This window comes from Scyliorhinus torazame, chromosome 4, assembly GCF_047496885.1.
Source record: "Scyliorhinus torazame isolate Kashiwa2021f chromosome 4, sScyTor2.1, whole genome shotgun sequence".
NCBI lineage: Eukaryota > Metazoa > Chordata > Chondrichthyes > Carcharhiniformes > Scyliorhinidae > Scyliorhinus > Scyliorhinus torazame.
This window is the reverse complement of record NC_092710.1, coordinates 269,826,438-269,848,666: the sequence shown is the minus strand read 5'-3', so window position 1 is coordinate 269,848,666 and position 22,229 is coordinate 269,826,438. Positions and strand designations below refer to the sequence as shown.

General features: G+C 49.7%; 1 protein-coding gene across 3 annotated transcripts in view; it reads left to right on the top strand.

Moving 5' to 3' along the window:
* The window catches only part of orc3 (origin recognition complex, subunit 3), a 276,501-nt gene that overhangs the window by 190,514 nt on the left and 63,758 nt on the right, over positions 1–22,229 (top strand). For all 3 annotated transcript variants that reach the window (XM_072499784.1, XM_072499783.1, XM_072499786.1), the window contains 4 exons: positions 8,556–8,619; positions 16,431–16,547; positions 18,527–18,606; positions 20,734–20,870. In XM_072499784.1, coding sequence (XP_072355885.1) covers positions 8,556–8,619; positions 16,431–16,547; positions 18,527–18,606; positions 20,734–20,870 — 398 coding nt within the window. The remainder of the gene's footprint in view (positions 1–8,555; positions 8,620–16,430; positions 16,548–18,526; positions 18,607–20,733; positions 20,871–22,229) is intronic.

Here is a 22,229-nt window from a genome sequence, read left to right as displayed (position 1 = left end):
AGAGGGGAGGTGGAGGCCCGGGGATGGGGAATTGGGGTAAGGCCGCAAAAAAGGAGCTGCGCCAGAGGGGGCGGGGCCGGCTCAGACGGAAAGCGCGGGCTTTTTCCCGCGTTAGGGAAGGATGGGGGCGGGGCCGGGGGGAAGGGCGGTGCTGGAGAGGAGCGCGCACTGATTGCCAAGGGGTGGGGGCATTCCCACACTGGGGGGTCGATGGAATGGCGGGACAGGCCGGGGTCAGCAGGAGTCAGCTAACTTACGGGAGTGTCATGGGGGGAGCAAAATGGCTAGATGAGGATCTAGCAGGGGGGCGGGGGGACCTTGGTTGCTGCTGCATTGGCCAAAGGGGAGCTGAAAGTAGGAGAGGTAGTCGGGGCGGGGGTCCGCCGCCTGGGGGACTGGAGGGTGCAGGAGGCGCGGGCACGTGGCTGGCCTAGAAAAGGAGATGGCTAGTCGGCAGGGGGGGGGGGGGAGTAGCCCCCTGATCCGGCTGATAACTTGGAATGTGAGGGGCCTGAACGTGTCGGTCAAGAGGGCCCGGGTGTTCGCGCACTTAAAGGGACTGAAGGCAGACGTGGTTATGCTCCAGGAGGCGCATCTGAAGGTGGAAGAACAGGTTAGGCTGAGAAAGGGATGGGTAGGGCAGGTCTTTCATTCAGGGCTCAATGCGAAGAACAGGGGGTTGCAATACTGGTGGGGAAGCGGGTGTCGTTCGAGGCACTGAATATTGTAGCGGATAATGGAGGTCGATGGTGAGTGGTAGGGGGGGGGTGGGTGGTACAGGTGAACGTATATGCCCCGAATTGGAATGATGCCGGATTTATGAAACGCATGCTGGGTCGGATTCCGGATCTGGAGGTAGGAAGCTTGATAATGGCGGGGGGGACTTCAACACGGTGCTGGACCCAGCACTGGACCGTTCTAGGTCCAGGACGGGTAAGAGGCCAGCTGCGGCCAAGGTGCTCAGGGGGTTTATGGACCAGATGGGGGGAGTGGATCCATGGAGGTTTGCCAGGCCGCTGGCCAGGGAATTTTCCTTTTTTTCCCACGTCCATAGAGCCTACTCCCGGATAGATTTTTTCATCTTGAGTAGGGCGCTAATCCCAAAAGTGGAGGAAACGGAATATTCGGCCATAGCCATCTCGGACCACGCCCCACATTGGGTGGAACTGGAGTTGGGGGAGGAGAGGGACCAGCGCCCGCTGTGGCGCCTCTATGTGGGACTGTTGGCGGATGAGGGGGTGTGCGGGCGGGTGCGGGGGTGTATTGAAAGATACTTGGAGGCAACGACAACGGAGAGCTGCAGGTGGGGGTAGTCTGGGAGGTGTTGAAGGCGGTGGTCAGGGGAGAGCTAACCTCCATTAGGGCCCACAGGGAGAAGAGAGAGAGGAGGGAGAGGGAGAGGTTAGTGGGGGAGATTTTAAGGGTGGACAGGAGATATGCAGAGGCCCCTGAGGAGGGGCTACCTTTTTAAAAAAAAAAAAAATTTTTATTAAAGGTTTTCATAAAATATCAATAACAAAATGAGAAAGAAAAAAGAACCCAACAGGGTTAAGTACAAAACACAATCTAAAAAAGCAACCCCCCAAACCCCCCCCCCCCCGTACCTAAATAATAAATTAACATTAACACCCCGACTTAAGACAACAGGTGTATACACCCCCTCAGACCCTTCCGGTGTAAATAACATAAACAAAAATAAAGTAACCCCCCCCACCCCCCGAGCTGCTGCTGCCATTGACCAATGTCTATCGTTCTGCCAGAAAGTCTAAGAACGGTTGCCACCGCCTAAAGAACCCTTGTACCGACCCTCTCAAGGCGAATTTCGCCCTCTCCAATTTAATGAACCCTGCCAAAACCCTGATCCAGGATTCCACGCTTGGAGGCGTTGTATCTTTCCACTGAAGGAGAATCCTTCGCCGGGCTACCAGGGACGCAAAGGCCAGAATTCCGGCCTCTTTCGCCTCCTGCACTCCCGGCTCCTCTGCCACCCTAAATATTGCGAGCCCCCAGCCCGGTTTGACCCTGGATCCTACCACCCTCGACACCGTCCTCGCTACGCCCTTCCAAAATTCCTCCAGCGCTGGGCATGCCCAGAACATATGGGTGTTATTTGCTGGGCTCCCTGAGCACCTGTCCTCACCCCCAAAGAACCTTCTCATCCTTGTCCCGGTCATGTGTGCCCTGTGCAGTACCTTAAACTGTGTGAGGCTGAGCCTCGCGCATGAAGGGGAAGAGTTCACCCTCCCTAGGGCATCTGCCCACGTCCCCTCTTCGATCTCCTCTCCCAACTCCTCCTCCCACTTACCTTTCAACTCCACCACCGAGGCCTCCTCCTCCTCCTGCATCACCTGGTAAGTTTCCGAGATCTTCCCCACTCCCACCCACCCCCCCCGAGAGCACCCTGTCCTGTACTGTTTGTGGCAGTAGCCGTGGGAATTCCACCACCTGCCGTCTGGCAAACGCCCTTACCTGTAAGTACCTGAAGGTGTTCCCCGGGGGGGAGCCCGTACTTCTCCTCCAGCTCACCCAAGCTCGCGAACTTCCCGTCCACAAACAGGTCCCCCAACTGAGGAGGGGCTACTTAGGGAGCAACGGAACCCCCAGACGGAATTCGACCTGATGACCACGGGGGAAGCAAAGGCACAGTGGAGGAAAGTGCAAGAGGCGGCGTATGAGTATGGGGAGAAGGCGAGTCGAATGCTGGCACATCAGCTTCGTAAGAGGGAGGCAGCGAGGAAGATTGGTGGAGTTAGGGATGGAGGGGGGAATACGGTGCGGAGTGCAGTGAGAATAAACGAGGTATTTAGAAACTTCTATGGGGATCTGTACAGGTCTGAGCCCCCAACGGCGGGGGGAGGGGATGCGACGATTCCTAGATCAGCTGAGGTTCCCGAGGGTGGAGGATGAACAGGTGGCTGGTTTGGGGGCGCCGATTGGCTGGAGGAGCTGGTTAAAGGATTGGGGAGCATGCAGGCGGGGAAGGCCCCAGGGCCGGATGGGTTCCCGGTTGAATTTTACAGGAAATACGTGGACCTGCTGGGCCCGTTGCTAGTGAGGACTTTTAATAAGGCGAGGGAGGAGGGGACCTTGCCCCCGACAATGTCCAGGTTCTTTGATTTTGAAGCGGGACAAGGATCTATTGCAATGTGGGTCGTACAGACCGATCTCGCTCCTCAATGTTGATGTTAAGTTGCTGGTGAAGGTGCTGGCTACGAGAATTGAGGACTGTGTCCCGGGGGTGATTCATGAGGACCAGACGGGATTTGTGAAGGGTAGGCAGCTAAATACTAATGTGCGGAGGCTCCTCAATGTGATTATGATGCCCTCGGTGGAGGGGGAAGCGGAGGTAGTGGCAGCTATGGCCGCGGAGAAGGCCTGTGATCGGGTGGAGTGGGAGTATCTTTGGGAAGTGTTGCGGAGGTTTGGGTTCGGGGAGGGGTTCATCAGTTGGGTCAGGCTGCTATATAGAGCCCCTGTGGCGAGTGTGGCTACGAACCGGCGGAGGTCGGAGTACTTTTGGCTGTACCGGGGGACGAGGCAGGTGTGTCCCTTATCCCCTTGTTGTTTGCACTGGCAATTGAGCCGCTGGCCATGGCACTGAGGGAGTCCAGGAAATGGAGGGGATTGGTTCGGGGGTGAGAGGAACAATGTGTGTTGCGGATCCAGTGGAGGGGATGGCGGAGGTCATGCGGATCCTTCGGGAGTTTGGGGACTTTTCGGGGTATAAACTCAACGTAGGGAAGAATGAGCTCTTTGTGGTGCATTCAGGGGACCAGGGAAGGGGGATAGACGAGCTACCGCTGAAGAGGGCGGAAAGGAGCTTTCGATACCTGGGGATCCAAGTAGCTAGGAGTTGGGGGGCCCTGCACAAGCTCAATTTGATGCAGTTGGTGGAGCAGAAGGAGGAGGATTTTAAAAGATGGGATATGCTGCCACTCTCACTAGCGGGTAGGGTGCAGTCGATCAAAATGACGGTCCTTCCGAGGTTTCCCTTTGTGTTCCAGTGCCTTCCCATTTTGATCCCCAAGGCCTTTTTCAAACGGGTAAGCAGGAGCATCAGGGGATTTGTGTGGGCGAATAAGACCCCAAGGGTGAAGAGGGTGTTTCTGGAGCGTAGCAGGGACAGGGGGGGGCTGGCGCTGCCGAATTTATGTGGCTATTATTGGGCAGCCAATGTGGCGATGATCCGTAAGTGGGTAATGGAGGGAGAGGGGGCGGCGTGGAAGAGGCTAGAGATGGCGTCCTGTGTGGGCACGAGCCTGAGGGCGCTGGTGACGGCACCGCTGTCGCTCCCGCCGACAAGGTACACCACGAGTCCGGTGGTGACGGCGACACTGAAGATCTGGGGGCAGTGGAGGCGCCACAGGGGCGAGGTGGGAGCCTCGGTTTGGTCCCCGATTCGGGAGAATTATCGGTTCGTCTCGGGAAGGATGGATGGGGGTTTCGGAGCGCATCGGGCAGGGATTAGAAGAATGAGGGATCTGTTCATCGATGGGACGTTTGCGAGCCTAGGGGCGCTGGAGGAGAAGTTTGGGCTACCCCCAGGAAACGCTTTCAGGTACATGCAAGTGAGGGCGTTTGTGAGGCGGCAGGTGAGGGAATTCCCGCTGCTCCCGGCACGTAGGATTCAGGACAGGGTGATTTCGGGTGTATCGGTTGGAGAAGGCAAGGTTTCGGCGATTTACCAGGAGCTGCAGGAAGAGGAGGAGGCCTCGGTGGAGGAGTTTAAGGGCAAGTGGGGGGAGGAGCTTGGGGGAGGAGATAGATGAGGGTCTGTGGGCTGATGCCCTGAGTAGGGTTAATTCTTCCTCCTCTTGCGCCAGGCTCAGCCTAATACAGTTTAAAGTTACTCACAGAGCGCATATGACAGGGGCGAGGTTGAGTAGGTTCTTTGGGGTGGAGGACAGATGTGGGAGGTGCTTGTTGAGCCCAGCAAATCACGTCCATATGTTCTGGTCGTGCCCGGCGCTGGATGGGTTTTGGAGGGGTTTTGTGAGGACTATGTCCAAGGTGGTGAACGCCCGGATCAAGCCGAGCTGGGGATTAGCATTATTTGGGGTATCGGACGACCCGGGAGTGCAGGAGGCGAAAGGGGCTGGTATTCTGGCCTTTGCGTCCCTGGTAGCCCGGTGGAGGATTTTCTTACTGTGGAAAGATGCAAAGCCCCCTAGTGTGGAAGCTTGGACCAATGACATGGCAGGGTTCATCAAGCTGGAGAGGATAAAGTTTGCCTTGCGAGGGTCTGTGCAAGGGTTTCTCAGGCGGTGGCAACCGTTCCTAGACTATCTCGCGGAGCGTTAGGAGGAGGTCAGCAGCAGTAGCAGCCCAGGGGCGGGTGGGGAGGGAGGGGGGGTTTCTTTTGGGGTGGAGTTTGGGTTAAGGTGGGGGTTTTCCCTATTTGTGTTTTCTACTGTTATATGGGGGGTTATTGTATTTGGGGGAAATCGAATGTATAATTTCTGCTTGTTGTGTTTTTGTTTCTTTTTCTTGTTGGGGGGGTTTGTTGAAAATTTTTTTGAAAAATTTAAAAAAAATTATTTTCAAAAAAAACATACACAGGATGCACCTGATCAGGGGCCACTTGTTTTCTCCAAAGTTCGTATTCAGCAGAATTCAGTGTTTGTATTCAGCAGAATTCAGCGTGCACCGCCAAGTCCAAAAATTCACTCCAACAGCTGATATAGGTGTAGAGCAACAACTCCAATTCTGTATTTAGGTGACTGTCAGATATTGTGCTAAGAGTGGCGGAGTGTTATCACTGCCACCTTCATTTTGATTCTGTCTACACCTCCCGCTGCCTCAGGAAGGCAGACAGCTTTGTCAGAGACCCCTCACACCCAGGCTTTACTCTCTTCCAGACCCTTCCATCAGGCAGAAGGTACAGAAGTCTGAAGACCTGCACATCCAGCCAAAGGAACAGCTTCTTCCCCACAGCTACTAGACTCCTCAATGGCTCTCCCTTGGACTGATCTGTTCCCTGTAAGAACACTATTCACTACAGTTTAAGGTGGTGCACAGGGTGCATATGACTCGGGCGAGAATGAGTGGGTTCTTTCAGAGGGTAGCAGATGAGTGTGAGAGGTGTGGGCGGGGGCCAGCGAATCGTGCACACACGATTGTGAAAAATTGGGAAGATTCTGGGCGGGAGTGTTCGCTGTCTTAGCCAGGATAGTGGAGGAGGGAGTGGACCCGGACCCTTTGGTGGCGATATTTGGGGTTTCAGAGAAGCCGGAGCTCATGGAGAGGAGGGAGGCCGATGTCTTGGCCTTGCCTCTCTGATTGCATGGCAACAAATTTTGCTGGTGTGGCGGTCGGCATCGCCACTGGGGGTAGCAGCATGGTTGGGTGACCTGTATGACTTCCTGCGGTTAGAGAAGATAAAGTATGAGTTAAGGGGCTCAGCGGGGGAGTTTGAGAAAAGGTGGGGGATGTTTGTGACCGTGTTTGAGGAGCTGTTCGGTGTTGGGGGGGGGGGTGAAAAAGGAGAAAAATCTGTACAAACTGTATAGTTGATTGTTGGGAAGAATGTTTCCCGGGGTGTTTATTTGCTGTAACCTACTTTAATACAAGTTTGAATAAAATGCGTTTAAAAACACAAAAAAGAAGAACACTATTCACGACGCCCTCTTGTTTGATCTTTGTTCTGCACTGTAACCAATCACTGTTTGTTGAGGTACCATTTGTCAATGTTCTCTGTCGATTATTCATTTGTCTACTATGTACGTACTGTGTACGTTCCCTTGTCCGCAGAAAAATACTTTTTACTGTACTTCGATACATGTGACAAATATCAATCAATCAATCAAATATCAATCAATATTTGTCGGTAGTGCATCGAGTCGCTATACATTCCATGGTCGGTTCTGGATGATGATAGTTGCACGTTGGAGAGTTTTTACTTTTCCAGTTGTGTGTCAAGTATCCTCAGTTGCCATGGTTTTTGAGGATTCGGTTTCAGGATTTCTATGCCCCTTGGAAGAACAAAGCCATGGATCATCTGTATTGTGTCTTTCGCAAGGTTTTTGTTTGTGACTCTTCTGTTTGTGACTTGTATTCTGTTTATCTTTCCAAACTTCATCAGAGTTGAAGTCCAGCGATCAGCGGTTAAGCGATTGGGTCCAAAAGGGACCTTGAGTTGTAACATTGAGTGCCCCGTTGACGAGGAGGGGTTAATTTTCATTGGTTCGCTGCACTTTCCAGAGGGTGCAGCATTGTGTTGAATGGATGGGGGAAGTGATGTGAGGTTGGATGGGTACCAGCGTCGACTCTAAAATTCCACTGATGCACCACATTGCATTGATCAGGTGGACATCAACAAGTTGAGTGCAGCTACTTCTGGTCAATACCATTGCTCAGTATGCAAAGGCTGTCGCTGATATCTGATGTGCTGGCGCTTCGTGACTTGTACCTACCATTTTTTGGACCAGGATAATCCTTGTCCTCATTTTTAGGACTACCATCTTCAGGTGGTTGTGGAAAGCTAGTGCGCGGACCAGCTTCACTCCGAGATAGGTCAGAATGGGGTCACGTAGCACAGTATCACAATGAAAGGTCACTTTGCATTTCTTCCATCAAGATGGAATGCAGCATCTGCTGTTTTATGGGAGTTTGACTTGACCTTCCATTCCTGGAAATATTCTTCCATTGTGTTTAGATCCCTGTTCCGGCTCCCTCTTATTAAAGGTGGTTCTCGTGGCTTTTCACAGACACAGATTTGATTAACTTAGTGTCACTCATAAGGGCATTGAAAGGCTTTAGCACCAGGACTGAGTCCATGACAGTCCATTGTTCAGAACTGAGGCCAACTGTCTTTACCACCCAAATGGACATGTTGGTACCTATTGCACAGAATTGTCCATAGAAAGGGCAATTGAGACAGAGCTGATCCTTATGAGCATAAGCGCCTTTAATCCAGATCGTATCATAGGCTGACGACAGCTCTACAAAGGTCTCGGATTTCTTTTCAAATCCAACCTCTTGTCACAACAAAATTAAACTCGGTTGTAGCAACTGTGATGAGGTGGGTGCTTCGGGGATCATTGCCTTGATGAGAAGGCGGGTACCTTCCTGCTCTGGTTCTTTCAGTTTTTGAAGGTGACTGGGAGGGAGTGAGGTTGTCGCAGTTATGCCTATAGTGTACAAGCAGTCCACTTTTGCTAGCGAACACATATCAGTTTAAGTGCTGGGAGGCTGCAATAACTTGCTTTAAAGTGGAACTGCCTGACTCTCAATGTGCGAGTGAGTGCAGGGAGAGTGAGTGAGTATTTTGCAGCAGACACTTGGGTAAAAAAGAGGCACAACCAGAGTTGGAGGTTACAGGACGATTAAAAAAATTGAGAGAAGTACTAAACGGCTATTCGTTGTACTTTAGTTACAATATTAAAAGAAAATCCCGTGTTGCAGTCAACTGAGTTTTATGATTGGAGTGTTATTATTCAATGTTGACATCTTGCAACGCTGCCACCTGTAAATCTAATTTGTAACCATTGTTATCATTATATCTCAATAGGATGCTCAACCAGGAAAATTAATCTATGTGTGCATTTTAATTTTAGATATGTTGAAAAGCAGGACTCAGAGAAGCAGATTGAACTTTTGACTAATGATCAATATTTAAAGGTAAACTCGAAGATGAAAGCAAATTACTGCGGTTACTGGAATTTGAAACAAAAACAGAAAATGCTGGAAAATCTCAGCAGGTCTGACAGCATCTATGCAGAGAGAAGGGAAGCTAACGTTTCAAGTCTGGGTGACTCTTTGTCAAAGCATCCAGACTGGAAACGTTAGCTCCCTTTTCTCTCCACAGATGCTGTCAGACCTGCTGAGATTGTCCAGCATTTTCTGTTTTTGTTTAAAAGTAAACTATTGTGCATTCGAATAGTTATGTGGGCTAGTTGCCTCTCCTACTCATCCTTGCTGATTTTCACTGGCTTTGTATCATCCAAAACATTAAATTTAAAATATTTTGTCAAACCTCTTCATAGCTTCAGCACACCCTATCTCTTCAGCCTTGCGTATCTTCCAGTAACCTTTGACTCTGGTCTTCTTTGCATCTATACTGCCTTTGGGTCTTTGAATTTATTTAAGGCAGACTTAGACAGATTTTTGATAGACTAGGAAGACAAAACCGATGGGGAGGCAGACTGAAAAGTGGAGTTCAGAATACAACCAGATCAGCCTGATGTTATTAAATGGTGGACCAGGCCCAAAGGGCCAATTGGCCGACTCCTATGTTTGTTCACACAGTCTTCAGATGTTTAAATCCTACGCTCTGAAATTATTTCCCAAAAACCCTGTATTCTTCCTCTCTCTGCACCTTTTAACAGCCTTATCGAAACCCATTTTAACAATCAGACTTTCATTCACCTCTTTTAGTTCATTAAAATGTTACTCGATTGCCCCTTGACTCTTTCTTCTCCACGCCCACTCTCCACTGTGTAAGGCACTTTGGGACGCTGCTACAATATAAGGTGCTGCAAAATACCCATTTCTGTTGAAACTACTTTTGCCTCCTGAAGCTGATATAATCAAAAGGTCTGTCTGTATGTTTTCTGAAGATTGTGGTTCTGGATGCTGATGCTTCTGCAAAGTAGAAAGATTTAATTAATATGAATATAAAAATAAAGAAATAATGATGAATTGATGCAAAACTTGGTTAAGCCACAGTTGGAGCGCTGTGTGCAGCTTCAGTGCTGCAATACAGAAATGCCATTGAAGACATAGACAGTGTTCAACTTAGATCTGCCAGAATGATGCCAAGGATGCAAACCTATACTTAATACAAAGAGAGACCTGGATTATTTCCATTGCAGAGAAGAAGGAAATAAATTGTTAAGATTATAAAAGAATTTGGGAGACTTCTGGTGGCGGCTATGGAGGAGTAAGTCGCACATTTGGTGGCTCCCGCTCTGGTCGGACGTTTAGGCCTTTCCCCCATTTCTTTACCGGACTTGAATTGTAAAACGGATTTTAGTGGCAATTGTTTACTGAATTCCCACTTCGGTGCATGGAGAGAAGGACTAGAAGTGTTCGTAAGGGCAGAAACAAAAAGATAGAGAAGGCTTGGGCTGTAGCTGCAACAAAAGACAGCATGCCGGACGTTAGGACCTCTGGCTTGTCGACCCAGCAGTCTATGGAGCAGCTGATGCAAGTCATTCAGGAAGGCTTTGCTATGCAGAAACGGGACTGCTTGGACCCGATAAAAGAGTCGATTGAGCAGTTGGAGCATAGATTGGATGCCCATGATTGGGCGATCCAGAAGGTGGAGAAGGCGCTGACTGAGCAGGAGGAACATCAAACTGCGGTGGAGCTGGAGGTGGGGATGCTGAGAGACCAGCAGAAAAGGCTCCTGGAGAAGGTGGAGGACCTAGAGAATAGGTCCCGCCAACAGAACCTAAGAATCGTCGGGCTCCCAGAGGGGTCCGTAGGAACGGACGCTGGGGCATACATCGCAGACAAGTTTATGAAGCTGCTGGGGGATGGGGCATTCTCCCGGCTCTTGGAGGTGGATAGGGCTCACAGAGCACCGGTGAGGGCAATGGTGGTGAGATTCCACAGTTCTCTGATAAGGAGCGCATTCTACTGTGGGCCAAGCAGACACGGAGCTGTAAATGGGACAATGGCATCCTGCGGGTTTACCAGGACCTGAGTGTAGAGGTGGCCAGGAGGAGAGCGGGCTTCAACCAGATCAGGTCGATCCTTTTTAAGAAAAAGGTGAAGTTTGGACTGTTATACCCAGCCCGTCTCTGGGTCACGCATGAAGATCAGCACTTCGACTTCGAGTCGCCTGAGGACGTGCTGGACTTTGTGAAAAAGAAAGGGCTGGTGATGAAATGAGAACTTTTGAACTTGGCTGCAACGTTCATGTTTTTGTTTTTTCTTTTCGTTTTTCTGTTTTTGTAAAAGGTTTCTCATTTTGCGTTTCATGGAAGATGTTTGTGATGCCGTTTGCATTGATTTTGAACCAACAGTAGAGCTGAGTGAGTTCAGGTTTTCATTTGCATTGTTGGGGGATGGAGTTGTGCTTGTTTTGATCTTGGTGCTTTTCTGTTGGGCAATTGTGTGGGGATTGTTTGATGTTGGAGTTTGTTATTATGGGCAGGGCGGAGGGAACAATAGGTGGGAGACTATCTGGCGCCGGGGATGGGGGCCACCAAGCTATCTGGGCGAGCTAGCTCTCAGAAGCGGTGAGCGGTGTGCATATGTTTGGTTTAGTAAAGGGGTTGGGTTACAGGGTGTTGTTACTTGGGGGGAGGGGGAGGGGGAGGGGATGTCTGCTGACGAGGGAGGGACTTAGGCTGAGTGACAGAGGGGAGGTTGGGGGCAGGGGCTGTCTGGGATGGACCGGTGGAGGCCTAAAAAAGGGGATGGCTTTTCAGCCGGGGGGGGGGGGGGGGGGGGGCGCGACAATGAGCCCCCCCAACTAGGCTGATCACCTGGAATGTTCGAGGGTTAAATGGGCCGGTCAAAAAAGGCACGCGTGTTCACGCATCTTAGGGGATTGAAGGCGTACATGGTAATGTTGCAGGAGACACACTTTAGAGTAACAGACCAGGTTACACTGAGGAAAGGCCAGTGGGAGGTGTGTACATTATGGTCAGTAGGAAGCTAGAGGGGGTGCAGGTGGTATTAGTAAATTTGTATGCGCCAAATTGGGATGATGTAGAGTTTATAAAGAGGATGGTGGGGAAGATACCGGACCTGGACTCGCATAGGTTGGTCATGGGAGGGGACTTCAACACAGTTATGGACCCTGGCTTGGACCGGTCAAGCTCAAAAACGGGCAGGATGCCAGCAATGGCAAAGGAACTAAGTGGGTTCATAGAACTGATGGCGGGGGTGGATCCATGGAGATTTGGGCAGCCGAGGGTGAAGGAGTTCTCCTTCTACTCACACGTGCATAAAATGTATTCCCGGACTGATTTCTTTATTTTGAGCAGGGCCTCGCTGGCTGGGGTGGTGGACACGGGGTACTCGGCGATAACAATCTCAGACCATGCTCCGCACTGGGTTGACTTGCAGGTTAGTAAAGACAGTAACCAGCGCCCGCACTGGAGGTTGGATGTGGGACTTTGGGCGGATGAAGGGGTGTGCGAGCGGCTGAGGAAATGTATTCAGAGTGACCTGCAGGTCAATGACACGGGGGAAATTTCAGCAGCGATGGTCTGGGAAGCACTGAAGGCGGTGGTCAGGGGGGAGTTGATCTCGATCCGGGCCCATAGAGGGAAGGTGGACAGACGAACCGACTGGTAAAGGAGATACTACAGATCGATAGGAGGTATGCAGAGACCCCAGAGGCAGGGCTTTTAAGGGAACGGCAGAGGTTACAGGCGGAGTTTAGTTTGCTGACCACAGGGAGGGCGGTGGAACAGCTGAGAAAGGTGAGGGGGTGATCTACGAGTATGGAGAGAAGGCCAGCAGAATGCTTGCACAGCAGCTTAGGAAGAGGGAGGCAGCTAGGGAGATATGGAAAGTAAAGGACGGAGATGGGAACCTGGTTGGTGATTCAGTAGGGGTGAATAAGGCGTATAGGGATTTCTACAGCAGGCTGTACAGGTCGGAACCCCCTACGAGGCCGGAGGGGATGAGGCGCTTCTTGGAGGGGCTGAATTTCCCAAAGGCGGATGGGGAGCGGGTAGAAGGGCTCGGGGCCCCAATTGGGCTGGAAGATATAGTGGAGGGCTTGAAGGCCATGCAGGCAGGTAAGGCCCCAGGTCCGGACGGGCACCCAGTGGAGTTTTATAAAACGTTTACGGCGATATTGGGGCCGGTGTTGTTCAGGGTGTTCAATGAGGCAAGGGAAAGAGGGGTGTTGCCCCGACGATGTCATAGGCAACGATCTATGCTGACTCTTAAGCGGGACAAGAACCCGGAGCTGTGTGGGTCCTACAGGCCGATCTTGCTGTTGAATGTAGATGCCAAGCTGCTGGCCAAAATCTTGTCCTCCAGGATCGAGGATTGTGTTCCGGACGTTATTGGGGAGGACCAAACGGGACTTGTTAAGGGCAGGCAGTTGGTGGCCAATGTAAGAAGGCTGTTAAATGTGATCACGATACCCGGAAGGTAGGGAGGTGGAGGTCGTGATCGCAATGGATGCAGAAAAAAATGGCTTTTGATCGGGTAGAATGGGGCTATCTGTGGGAGATACTGGGACTGTTCGGATTCGGGCGGGGCTTTATTGACTGGGTCAGGTTACTGTATCAGGCTCCTGGGTTTCGCTTTATGCGGATGACCTGCTTCTGTACGTTTCGGACCCAATAGAGGTGATGGAAGAAAACATGAGGGCTTTAGGGGAATTTGGCCGGTTTTCAGGGTATAAGCTTAATATTGGAAAGAGTGAGATGTTTATGGTCCAGGCAAGGGGTCAGGAGAGGCGACTGGGAGAGCTGCTGTTTAGGTTAGTAGAGGGAAGCTTTAGGTACCTAGGCATCCAAGTGGCGCGGGAATGGGACCGGCTACATAAATTGAATCTGGCCCGGCTGGTGGTCCAAATGAAGGACGATTTTTTGAGGTGGGGCGCGCTTCCGTTGTCTCTGGCTGGGAGGGTGCAAACGGTGAAGATGATGGTCCTCCCGAGATTCCTATTTGTATTTCAGTGTCTCCCCATCTTTATTCCGCGGTGCTTTTTTAAGCGGGTCTACAGAGTGATCACGGGCTTCGTCTGGGCGGGCAAGACCCCGCGAGTAAGGAAGGGAATGCTTGAGCGGAGTCGGGGAGAGGGCACTGCCAAATTTTAGCAACTATTACTGGGCGGCTAATATAGCTATAATCAGGAAGTGGGTGGTGGGGGAGGGGTCGGCATGGGTGCGTATGGAGGCGGCTTCTTGTAAGGGCACCAGTTTGGGGGCATTGGTAACTGTGCCTCTGCCGTTCACGCTGGCACAGTACTCCACCAGCCCAGTGGTGGTGGCGGCCCTGAGAGTTTGGGGCCAGTGGAGGCGGCATGTGGGAGCATCGGTCTGGGCCCCTATCTGCGATAATCACCGGTTTGCCCCGGGGAGTATGGACGCAGGGTTCCGGTTATGGCGGAGAGCGGGGATTGAGAGGATGGGGGATATGTTCATAGAGGGGAGCTTTCAGAGTATGAGGGTGTTGGAGGAAAAGCTTGGGTTGGCGAGGGGAAACAAATTCAGGTATCTGCAGGTGCGAAACTTCCTTCGTAAACAGGTGTCAACCTTCCCGCTCCTACCGCTAAGGGGGATTCAGGATAGGGTAGTTTCCAGAGGGTGGGTAGGAGAAGGGAGCATCTCAGACATTTATAAGGAGCTTATGGGGTCGGAGGAGACGCAGACCGAGGAGCTTAAGCGCAAGTGGGAGGAGGAGCGGGGAGGAGAGATAGAGGATGGTCTATGGGCAGACGCGTTGAGTAGAGTCAACACGTCCGCAACCTGTGCCAGGCTCAGCCTGATACAATTTAAGGTCGTTCACCGGGCTCACATGACCGTGGCCCGGATGAGCAGATTCTTTGGGGTGGAGGACAGGTGTGCAAAATGTGCGGAAGGACCGGCGAACCATGTCCACATGTTTTGGACACGTCCAAAGCTTTGGGGAGTTTGGCAGGGGTTTGCGGACGTCATGTCCACGGTGTTAAAAACAAGGGTGGCGCTGAGTCCAGAGGTGGCGATTTTCGGGGTGTCGGAAGACCCGGGAATCCAGGAGGAGAAAGAGGCAGATGTTCTGGTCTTTGCTTCCCTGGTAGCCCGGAGACGGATACTATTAGCATGGAGGGACCCAAAGCCCCCGAAGTCGGAGACCATGGCTAGCGTTCTCTGTTTGTTCGCCTTCAGAGGGTCACTGTTATGGTTCACCCGGAGGTGGCAACCGTTCGTCAACTTCTTTGCGGGAAATTAATCACCAGCAGACCGGGTGTTGGGGGGGGGGGGGGGGGGGGGGGGGGAGTACTTTAGATTAGAGTAGGGGGTCAATAAAGGAGGGACCCTGTACGAGAGGTAAATGGCTTTTGCACTATGTTTATGGTTTCATGTATATTGTTTATTTTGTTGTTGTTATTATACCCCAAAAAACTCAATAAAATGTTTATTAAAAAAAAATAAAAGAATTTGGCAGAATGAATAGGGAAAAGACTATGGGTTACATTTAACGGGACAACGGAGACCCCCCCCCCCCCCCCCCCCCCCCCCGGAAAAGTCAAGGTCAGCCTAACCCCAATGCTTCACTCCACGGGCATTTAATGCTTGGGAGAGTTACTTGGCATGAAATCCGGCCTTGGAGTTGCTGACCAATCGAATGGCCAGTGGCTCTCCAGTCCCAGCAGTTCCACCAGGAACACTGGCCACTGCTGGGACGACAACAATTTCCAATACTGAGAAACCAGGGCAATCAACAGTGAGTGGGTTTGGGAATATCGCTGGGGCGATGCCGGGGGGTTGGGAGCGGGGGGGGAGAGGGGGGGGGCGGGGGGGGGAGAGGGGGGGGAGGGGGGGGGCGGGGGGGACTGGGACTGGGATAGACAGTCCGGGGAATGGGGAACCCAGGGTGAAGGAGGCCCTCTGATGGGATAAGGAGTCCCGTCCCCCATACCACCACTCCTGTCTGCTACCAGCACTCGTAGGGCAATGTGCTGGGCTGGATGACCTGCATGGGTCTCTGTTGCTGGTTAAATCCCAGCGGTTGTGGGATGAGGCCCTTAAGTGGGTAAAGGGTCTTAATCAGTCCATGTGTGGACCCCACTGGTAACGTTGAGGCAGGGACTGGCTGGTAGATAATTGGCATGGCACTCCGTATCCCCTCACCCCACCCCGCCTCAAACCTGCTGCCGGGGGTCTGTATAATCCCTCATATATCCTCCAACTGGGAGTGGCTCAGCGACAAGGGAGTAATCAATTTAAAATTGTCCCTCAGGCAGATAGAAAGAGGTTACTGGAATATGGGATGCCTCTGTATCGCAGATAATAGTTGCGACATAGATCTTTGATTATTTTTAGGGAAAAGTTGGAAAAATGGAGGAAAATACTTTTAAAATAAAACATCATTTTGCAGGAGAGAGTGGGGTAGTGGGATTCATTTTGGACTGTTCTGGCAGGTGTGGGCACGAATATGATGGGATTGCAAGGTCTTACTCTATGCTGTAACTTACAGTTTTGCATGTGGGCACAATTTAATGTTGTATATGTTGTCTACCAGTCATGGCTGAATCTGTAGTTGTAATGTCATGAATATAGATGATTTTGTTTTGTTCTTGATGTGCGTAAGTCATACCAACCAGCCATCATCAAAATTGGCAAGAACAATGGATTTTGCTCCTAGCAATAACTGTGTATATATCCAGATAATGAAGCATCAAATGGTACTTTAAGGACATACAAAAATGTACCCTGAGTACCTGAGGATTTTCAGTTCACTGATGTGTGTTAATCCAAGATAAAGTAATAAAAGCTGCATCCTTTTTGTTTGCCCTTCAAATGACACAGGATGATGTTCAGAAGCTGCTGCTAGACCTTCACATTTATCATAAGAATTACTTCCCAGTTCTGAAATGTCTGCATGTTACCACATCGTCTCTTCCAAAGTATCCTTTAGGTAAACAGGTGCGTGTTCCCTTATATTGTACCTCATAAATAAGACGAGGAATTTTTTTATTGTTGACTCTTCCAAAGATGAACAGGATACCCTTTTAGGTATTTTGTTGAGTATTGTGGAATAATGGTTGTGTGAGATGTCATTGGGCATTTATATGAAAATGAAACAACATGACTGTCATTTGCAAATGCTTTCCTTTTTTTTCCTTTATAAATTTAGCGTACCCAATTATTTTTTTTCCAATTAAGGGGCAATTTAGCTTGGCCAATCCACCTAACCTGCACATCTTTGGGTTGTGGGAGGTGAAACCCACGCAAACACAGAGAGAATGTGCAAACTCCACATGGACAGTGACCCAGGACCGAGATTCGAACCCGGGCACTCAGCGCCGCAGTCCCAGTGCTTTCCACTGCGCCACATGCCGCCCTGCAAGCACTTTCCTTATTACAATGCTCCCCTCATAGAGATCAGCTACCATAGAAAAGAACCTACACTGCTTCAAGGATGGGCGGCATGGTAGCACAATGGTTAGCACAGTTGTTTCACAGCTCCAGGGTCCCAGGTCCGATTCCCGGCTTGGGTCTGTTTGTGCGGAGTCTGCATGTTCTCCCTGTGTCTGCGTGGGTTTCCTCCGGGTGCTCCGGTTTCCTCCCACAGTCCAAAGGTGTGCAGGTTAGGTGGATTGGCCATTCTAAATTGCCGTTGGTGTCCAAAAAAAGATTAGGTGGGGTTATGGGGTTAAGTAGGGTGCTCTTTCCAAGAGCCGGTGCAGACTCGATGGGCCGAATGGCCTCCTGCACTGTAAATTCTTTGGATACTCCTAACCATAATTCACCCTCCAAGAACTCGATTATGCTTGGTTGAGTATTGTGAGTACTCTCTGCCTATGGCGAACAGTTGAAGAAAGTTGTTACTTAATACAATTCATTGGGATGTATGGCCTTCATACCCCATGGTTGCAAAACTCAGAACATAAAGTCCAACATTAGATGTGATTCCGCAAATGGACAGCAGTTGCTGAATAATCCCGAGGGTGCGAAAAATGGTAGTAACAACCAGTTTAATATCATCAGTCAGGCTCACAATGTGACTACTTGTGCTTGCCAGAAGCTACATTTATTCATACACAGGACCCTGTCCTCTGCAGGCAAAAAGAACACGTCCTGCCATCGTGTCTTTTTCAATTGAACAAAAGCGTGGAGAACAACTGTTCCCTAATGCATTTCCCATGACAATGCCTCATCCCAATCAAAGTTGACTTGCCATTTAAAATTTCATCAAATGCTTGGGGAAATAATGTCCCTGATGAATTCTCCATGGCAATGTCTTGACCAGTCGGTCTTGCCAAACAATCAGCCTCCCTTTTATCTTGGAATATAAATTGTTGCTCCCTTTGAATTTTACATTCTTGCATCTGTTCTGATTAGTGCAAGACAAAAATTTCAACAGCATGCCTCTTTTTATTCAGCAATGCTGGAGGGTATAAAATTATTTTATTAAACTATCATTTTTCTTTATTGTTACACATGGAGGAAAATATATCCAAGAGAACAATAATATGGGCCTTTTTTTTTTAAGGCATTAAGGGATTGATTGTTGTGAATTATAGTCCTGGAAGTTCGTTGGCGCTGCACACATTTTACAGGTGTGAAGTGGGGAACCTGATTGTTCAGATGTAGAGCCACCATTCATTGGTAGAAGTATACTGCCTGCCATTTAAGTACAGGGTAGTGTAAGTGCATCCAGGGCCTGTGACTGAAGTAGGCTATTCAATTTCTACCCAAAAAATTGTTTTTAATTTGTACAAATGGCCACTGAAGAATGCTCAATGAAGTAATGAGGAAGCAGCAATTTGTTGTTCTGGGCTACAAGTGTTGAGTAAACATTTATTATTTACCTGTGATGATCCTGATTTTGCATGGAAAATGATTTTACTCTTTTTATTCTGTTGCTCAGTAAATGTTTCTTTGCAATTTACTCTCCACAGATCAGGGAACTCTACATCACATGTTTGGAGAGGAACATATGGGAGACTGAGGAGTACAGCTCTGCCTTCCAACTACTCGGGTAATTGTGTTTGGTGGTGGTTGTATACTCAGCTTCACCAGCTGTAGGACGCTGTCCTTACTGCTTTCAAGCATCTCCTGCCACACTCAGCTTTGGCTCCTTGTCATGGTTTGAGTACTGTACATGGTAATGTCTGTTCAGCTGTTTGTGCTACATAGAATGTACAGCACAGAAACCGGTCATGGATGTAACTGGTCCATTCTGTCTCCATCCACCCAGCATGAACTCCTCTACTCCATTCTCCCTCATGTTTATGTAGCATTTAAATGCTACGCTAGTTCAGTTCCTTCATGCGAGTAACTCTAAACTAACTCTTTCATTTATGCTTGACTCAGCGTTGTTTCAACAATTTTAAAGGCCCCAGAACTTTGGAAGGGGGGTGGGGTGCCATAACCCGTCCCCTCAAAAGAACAGCACAGGAATCTGCAGGGAAGTTTAAACTTCTGATAGACAATTACCGTGCACATTGGAACGATACAATTTAAATTGGAGACTTTGGAACAGAAAGAATTAAAGGCACTTCTAACATCCTGGGTAACAATGGTACTGGCCATCCCCTGCCCGGCCCAAAACCTCCCTCTTCCCACTCCCACATCTCTCCCCCCCCCCCCCCCCCCCCCCCAAACTCCACCACCACCCAACCACTTGACACAACCAACCACCCTAATCCCTCATTCACTTACCTTTACACGATTAATTTCTCCCGGACTTCTCAAAGTAGCCAAAACCTTTAAATTTACCCAGTTTATGGCAGCTGGTACCGTAAGAAGGGGCCGTGACTTCATTTGCCCCGACACTGCTGCTGCACTGCACTGGAAGCAGCCTGGAGATGTTATGCTGCCTACTGTGTATTTATGTATGGAACGATGTATCTGGACTACCCTCAGAACAATACTTTTTACTGTACCTCGGTACACGTGACAATAAATCAAATCAAATCCAATCCATATATTAGCGTGTCCTGGGTGGGAAAATTGGGTGACAAATGTACAAATGAGTTGGTAAAAAGGAGCATAGTGGCAATCCAATGGTGATTGCCCCTCCACGGAAATTCTGGGCCAATGGCGGGTGGGGGGTAGATTATCCACCCCCTTTTTCAGCGGGCGGGGGGACCGGAGGGGCGGGAGAACCCAAAAACTGCTTTAACGCTAGCGGGATTTCATGTTCAGATTGTCCCTGCCAATGGCGTAATGGGGTTCCCGCCATGAAATGTTGGAAATCATATTAGCATACATTAACAACCACTTAGCGGGGCTTCCCTCTGGGAATCGTAGGGATTCTCTCTCTCCACCCTCCGACATGACAGTGGTGGGGTTTGACAGGTTTTGACAGAAATGGGGACCTGACTAACAGAATTTGTCATGGGTATGCAGGTTCATACAGCCTCCAGGGTGGAGAGGATCATACATTATCCCCTGACACTCCTGAGGGAGTGGGGGGGGGGCTTCCATTGTGGAAGTTCAGGGTGGGGGGTGGCCTGGGGTGGGGGTATTCATTTTTTTTAAAGGACGGCCCAATCCATCGGGAACCGAGATTGCCGACGGGGTGGGGGGATTTAGAGCGTCCCCTGCCAGCGTAACGTTGTGGGACCTACACCTTCCTTTTTTTTCCCTAAATGTTTACAAATATGGCAAGTAGGAGCTGCTTTCTGCTGTGTCAGTCGCCTCCATCTCTTAAGAGGTAAAATTCCCTGTTATTTTCTGGTTAGGTGCAAAATGGTTGAGCCAGTCCAGTGGCACTCCAATCAGTTCAACCCTGACTTAAACCACTAGGCAGCATGCAACAGGGATGATTATTCCCTCCCAGTGTTCAACATGGGCTTTTCCACTCCTAATGTTTGTCATCTCAATTGCTGCATGTTTCTAGTAGTTTTGCCATTTGTAATATTCATACAGCGAGGGCGATCTAATATGAGAGGCACAGAGCTTCCCATCTATTCATCACAATAGGGTAAAACAAACCCACAATGGCATATTGTCACATTGGCTACAATCTCCCTGAATAGCAGCAGAACAAGCTCGAGAGGCTGAATCACTGTTCCTGTGTTAGGTGGAAAAAGGATGCTCATTTCAGTACATTTGTTGAAATTGTGATGTGATTAAAAGTTTTTTTTTCTATCTGGTCCAGAATGATGGCGAAAGATGAGCTGGTGTGTCTGCTTCAGAAATGCAGAGACATGTTAAAGTCCTCCAAGCAGCCGAAAGCCCTCATTGGCGCACTACAGGAGCTGGAAGAATTCCTCACCCGGTTTCAAAAACTGGATGGTAAGTGCAGAGCAATATATTCAGCTGATACAACATGGTAGTGCGACAGGTCAGTGTTTTTGTTGTGTAGAACGGGGCGGTACGATGGCACAATGGTTAGCACTGCTGCCTCACAGCGCCAGGTACCCAGGTTCAGTTCCGGCCTTTGGTGACTGTCTATATGGAGTTTGTACTTTCTCCCCGTGTCTGCGTGGGTTTCCTCCGGGTGTTCCGGTTTCCTCCATCAGTCCAAAGATGTACAGGTTAGGTGGATTGGCCATGTTAAATTGCCCTTTAGTGTCGAAAGGTTAGGTGGGGTTACGGGGATAGGGTGGGGGAGTGGGCCTAGGGTAGGGTGCTCTTTCGGAGGGCCGGTGCAGACTCAATGGGCCGAGTGGCCTCCTTCTGCACTGAAGGATTCTATTCTATGTTATGCTATGAGAACTGAGATCTCCAGTATCATGGAATGTAGGTGTGGAGTTAAGTAAATGTGCCAGTTGACATATTCTTACACATTTAACAATTCATTTAATTCTATTTTTTCAAATCATACGAAGAGGCCATTTGGCCAATCGTGAGCCGCTATTGACTCTTTGGAAGGAGACATCCAATTTGTCCCACTCCCTGCTTCTATTCCAATAGTCCTGCTAATTTCTCTTTTTCAAGTATGTATATACTTTGCTTTTGAAAGTAATGTTGAGCCTCCTTCCTATACCCTTTCAGGTAATGCATTCCAGATCATCCCAACTCGCTCAGTTTAAGAAAAAGATACTCTCTTCATTACTCCTTAGATGCCTTTGGAGATTATCTTAAATTTGTAACCCTTGCAGTGGAAACCTTGTCTCCCTATCTAATAGGGGCTGGTTTAGCACACTGGGCTAAATCGCTGGCTTTTAAAGCAGACCAAGCAGGCCAGCAGCAGTTCAATTCCCGTACCAGCCTCTCCGAACAGGCGCCAGAATGTGGCGACTAGGGGCTTTTCACAGTAACTTCATTGAAGCCTACTTGTGACAATAAGCAATTTTCATTTTTCATTTTCATGTTATCAAAGCCACTCGCCTCTATAAAATGTCTCAACGTTTTCTGCTGTCAGGAAAACAATGCCAGCTTCTCTGGTCCACATAACTGAAGTGCCTTAGCCCTGGCAAAGTTCCATTACATTTCCTCTTCGCCTTCTCTAAGGCCTTGACATCCTTCCTGAAGTGTGATGCCCATAATTGGGGCACAACTCGAGCTGAAGCCTGACCTGTGATTTATAAATGTGTAGCACAATTTACTCGCTAATATACTCCATACCTCTATTCATAAAGTCCAAGGATATGCTCCCCCCCCCCCCCACACACACACACGCGCGCACACAGTCAGCTTGGAACTGATTGT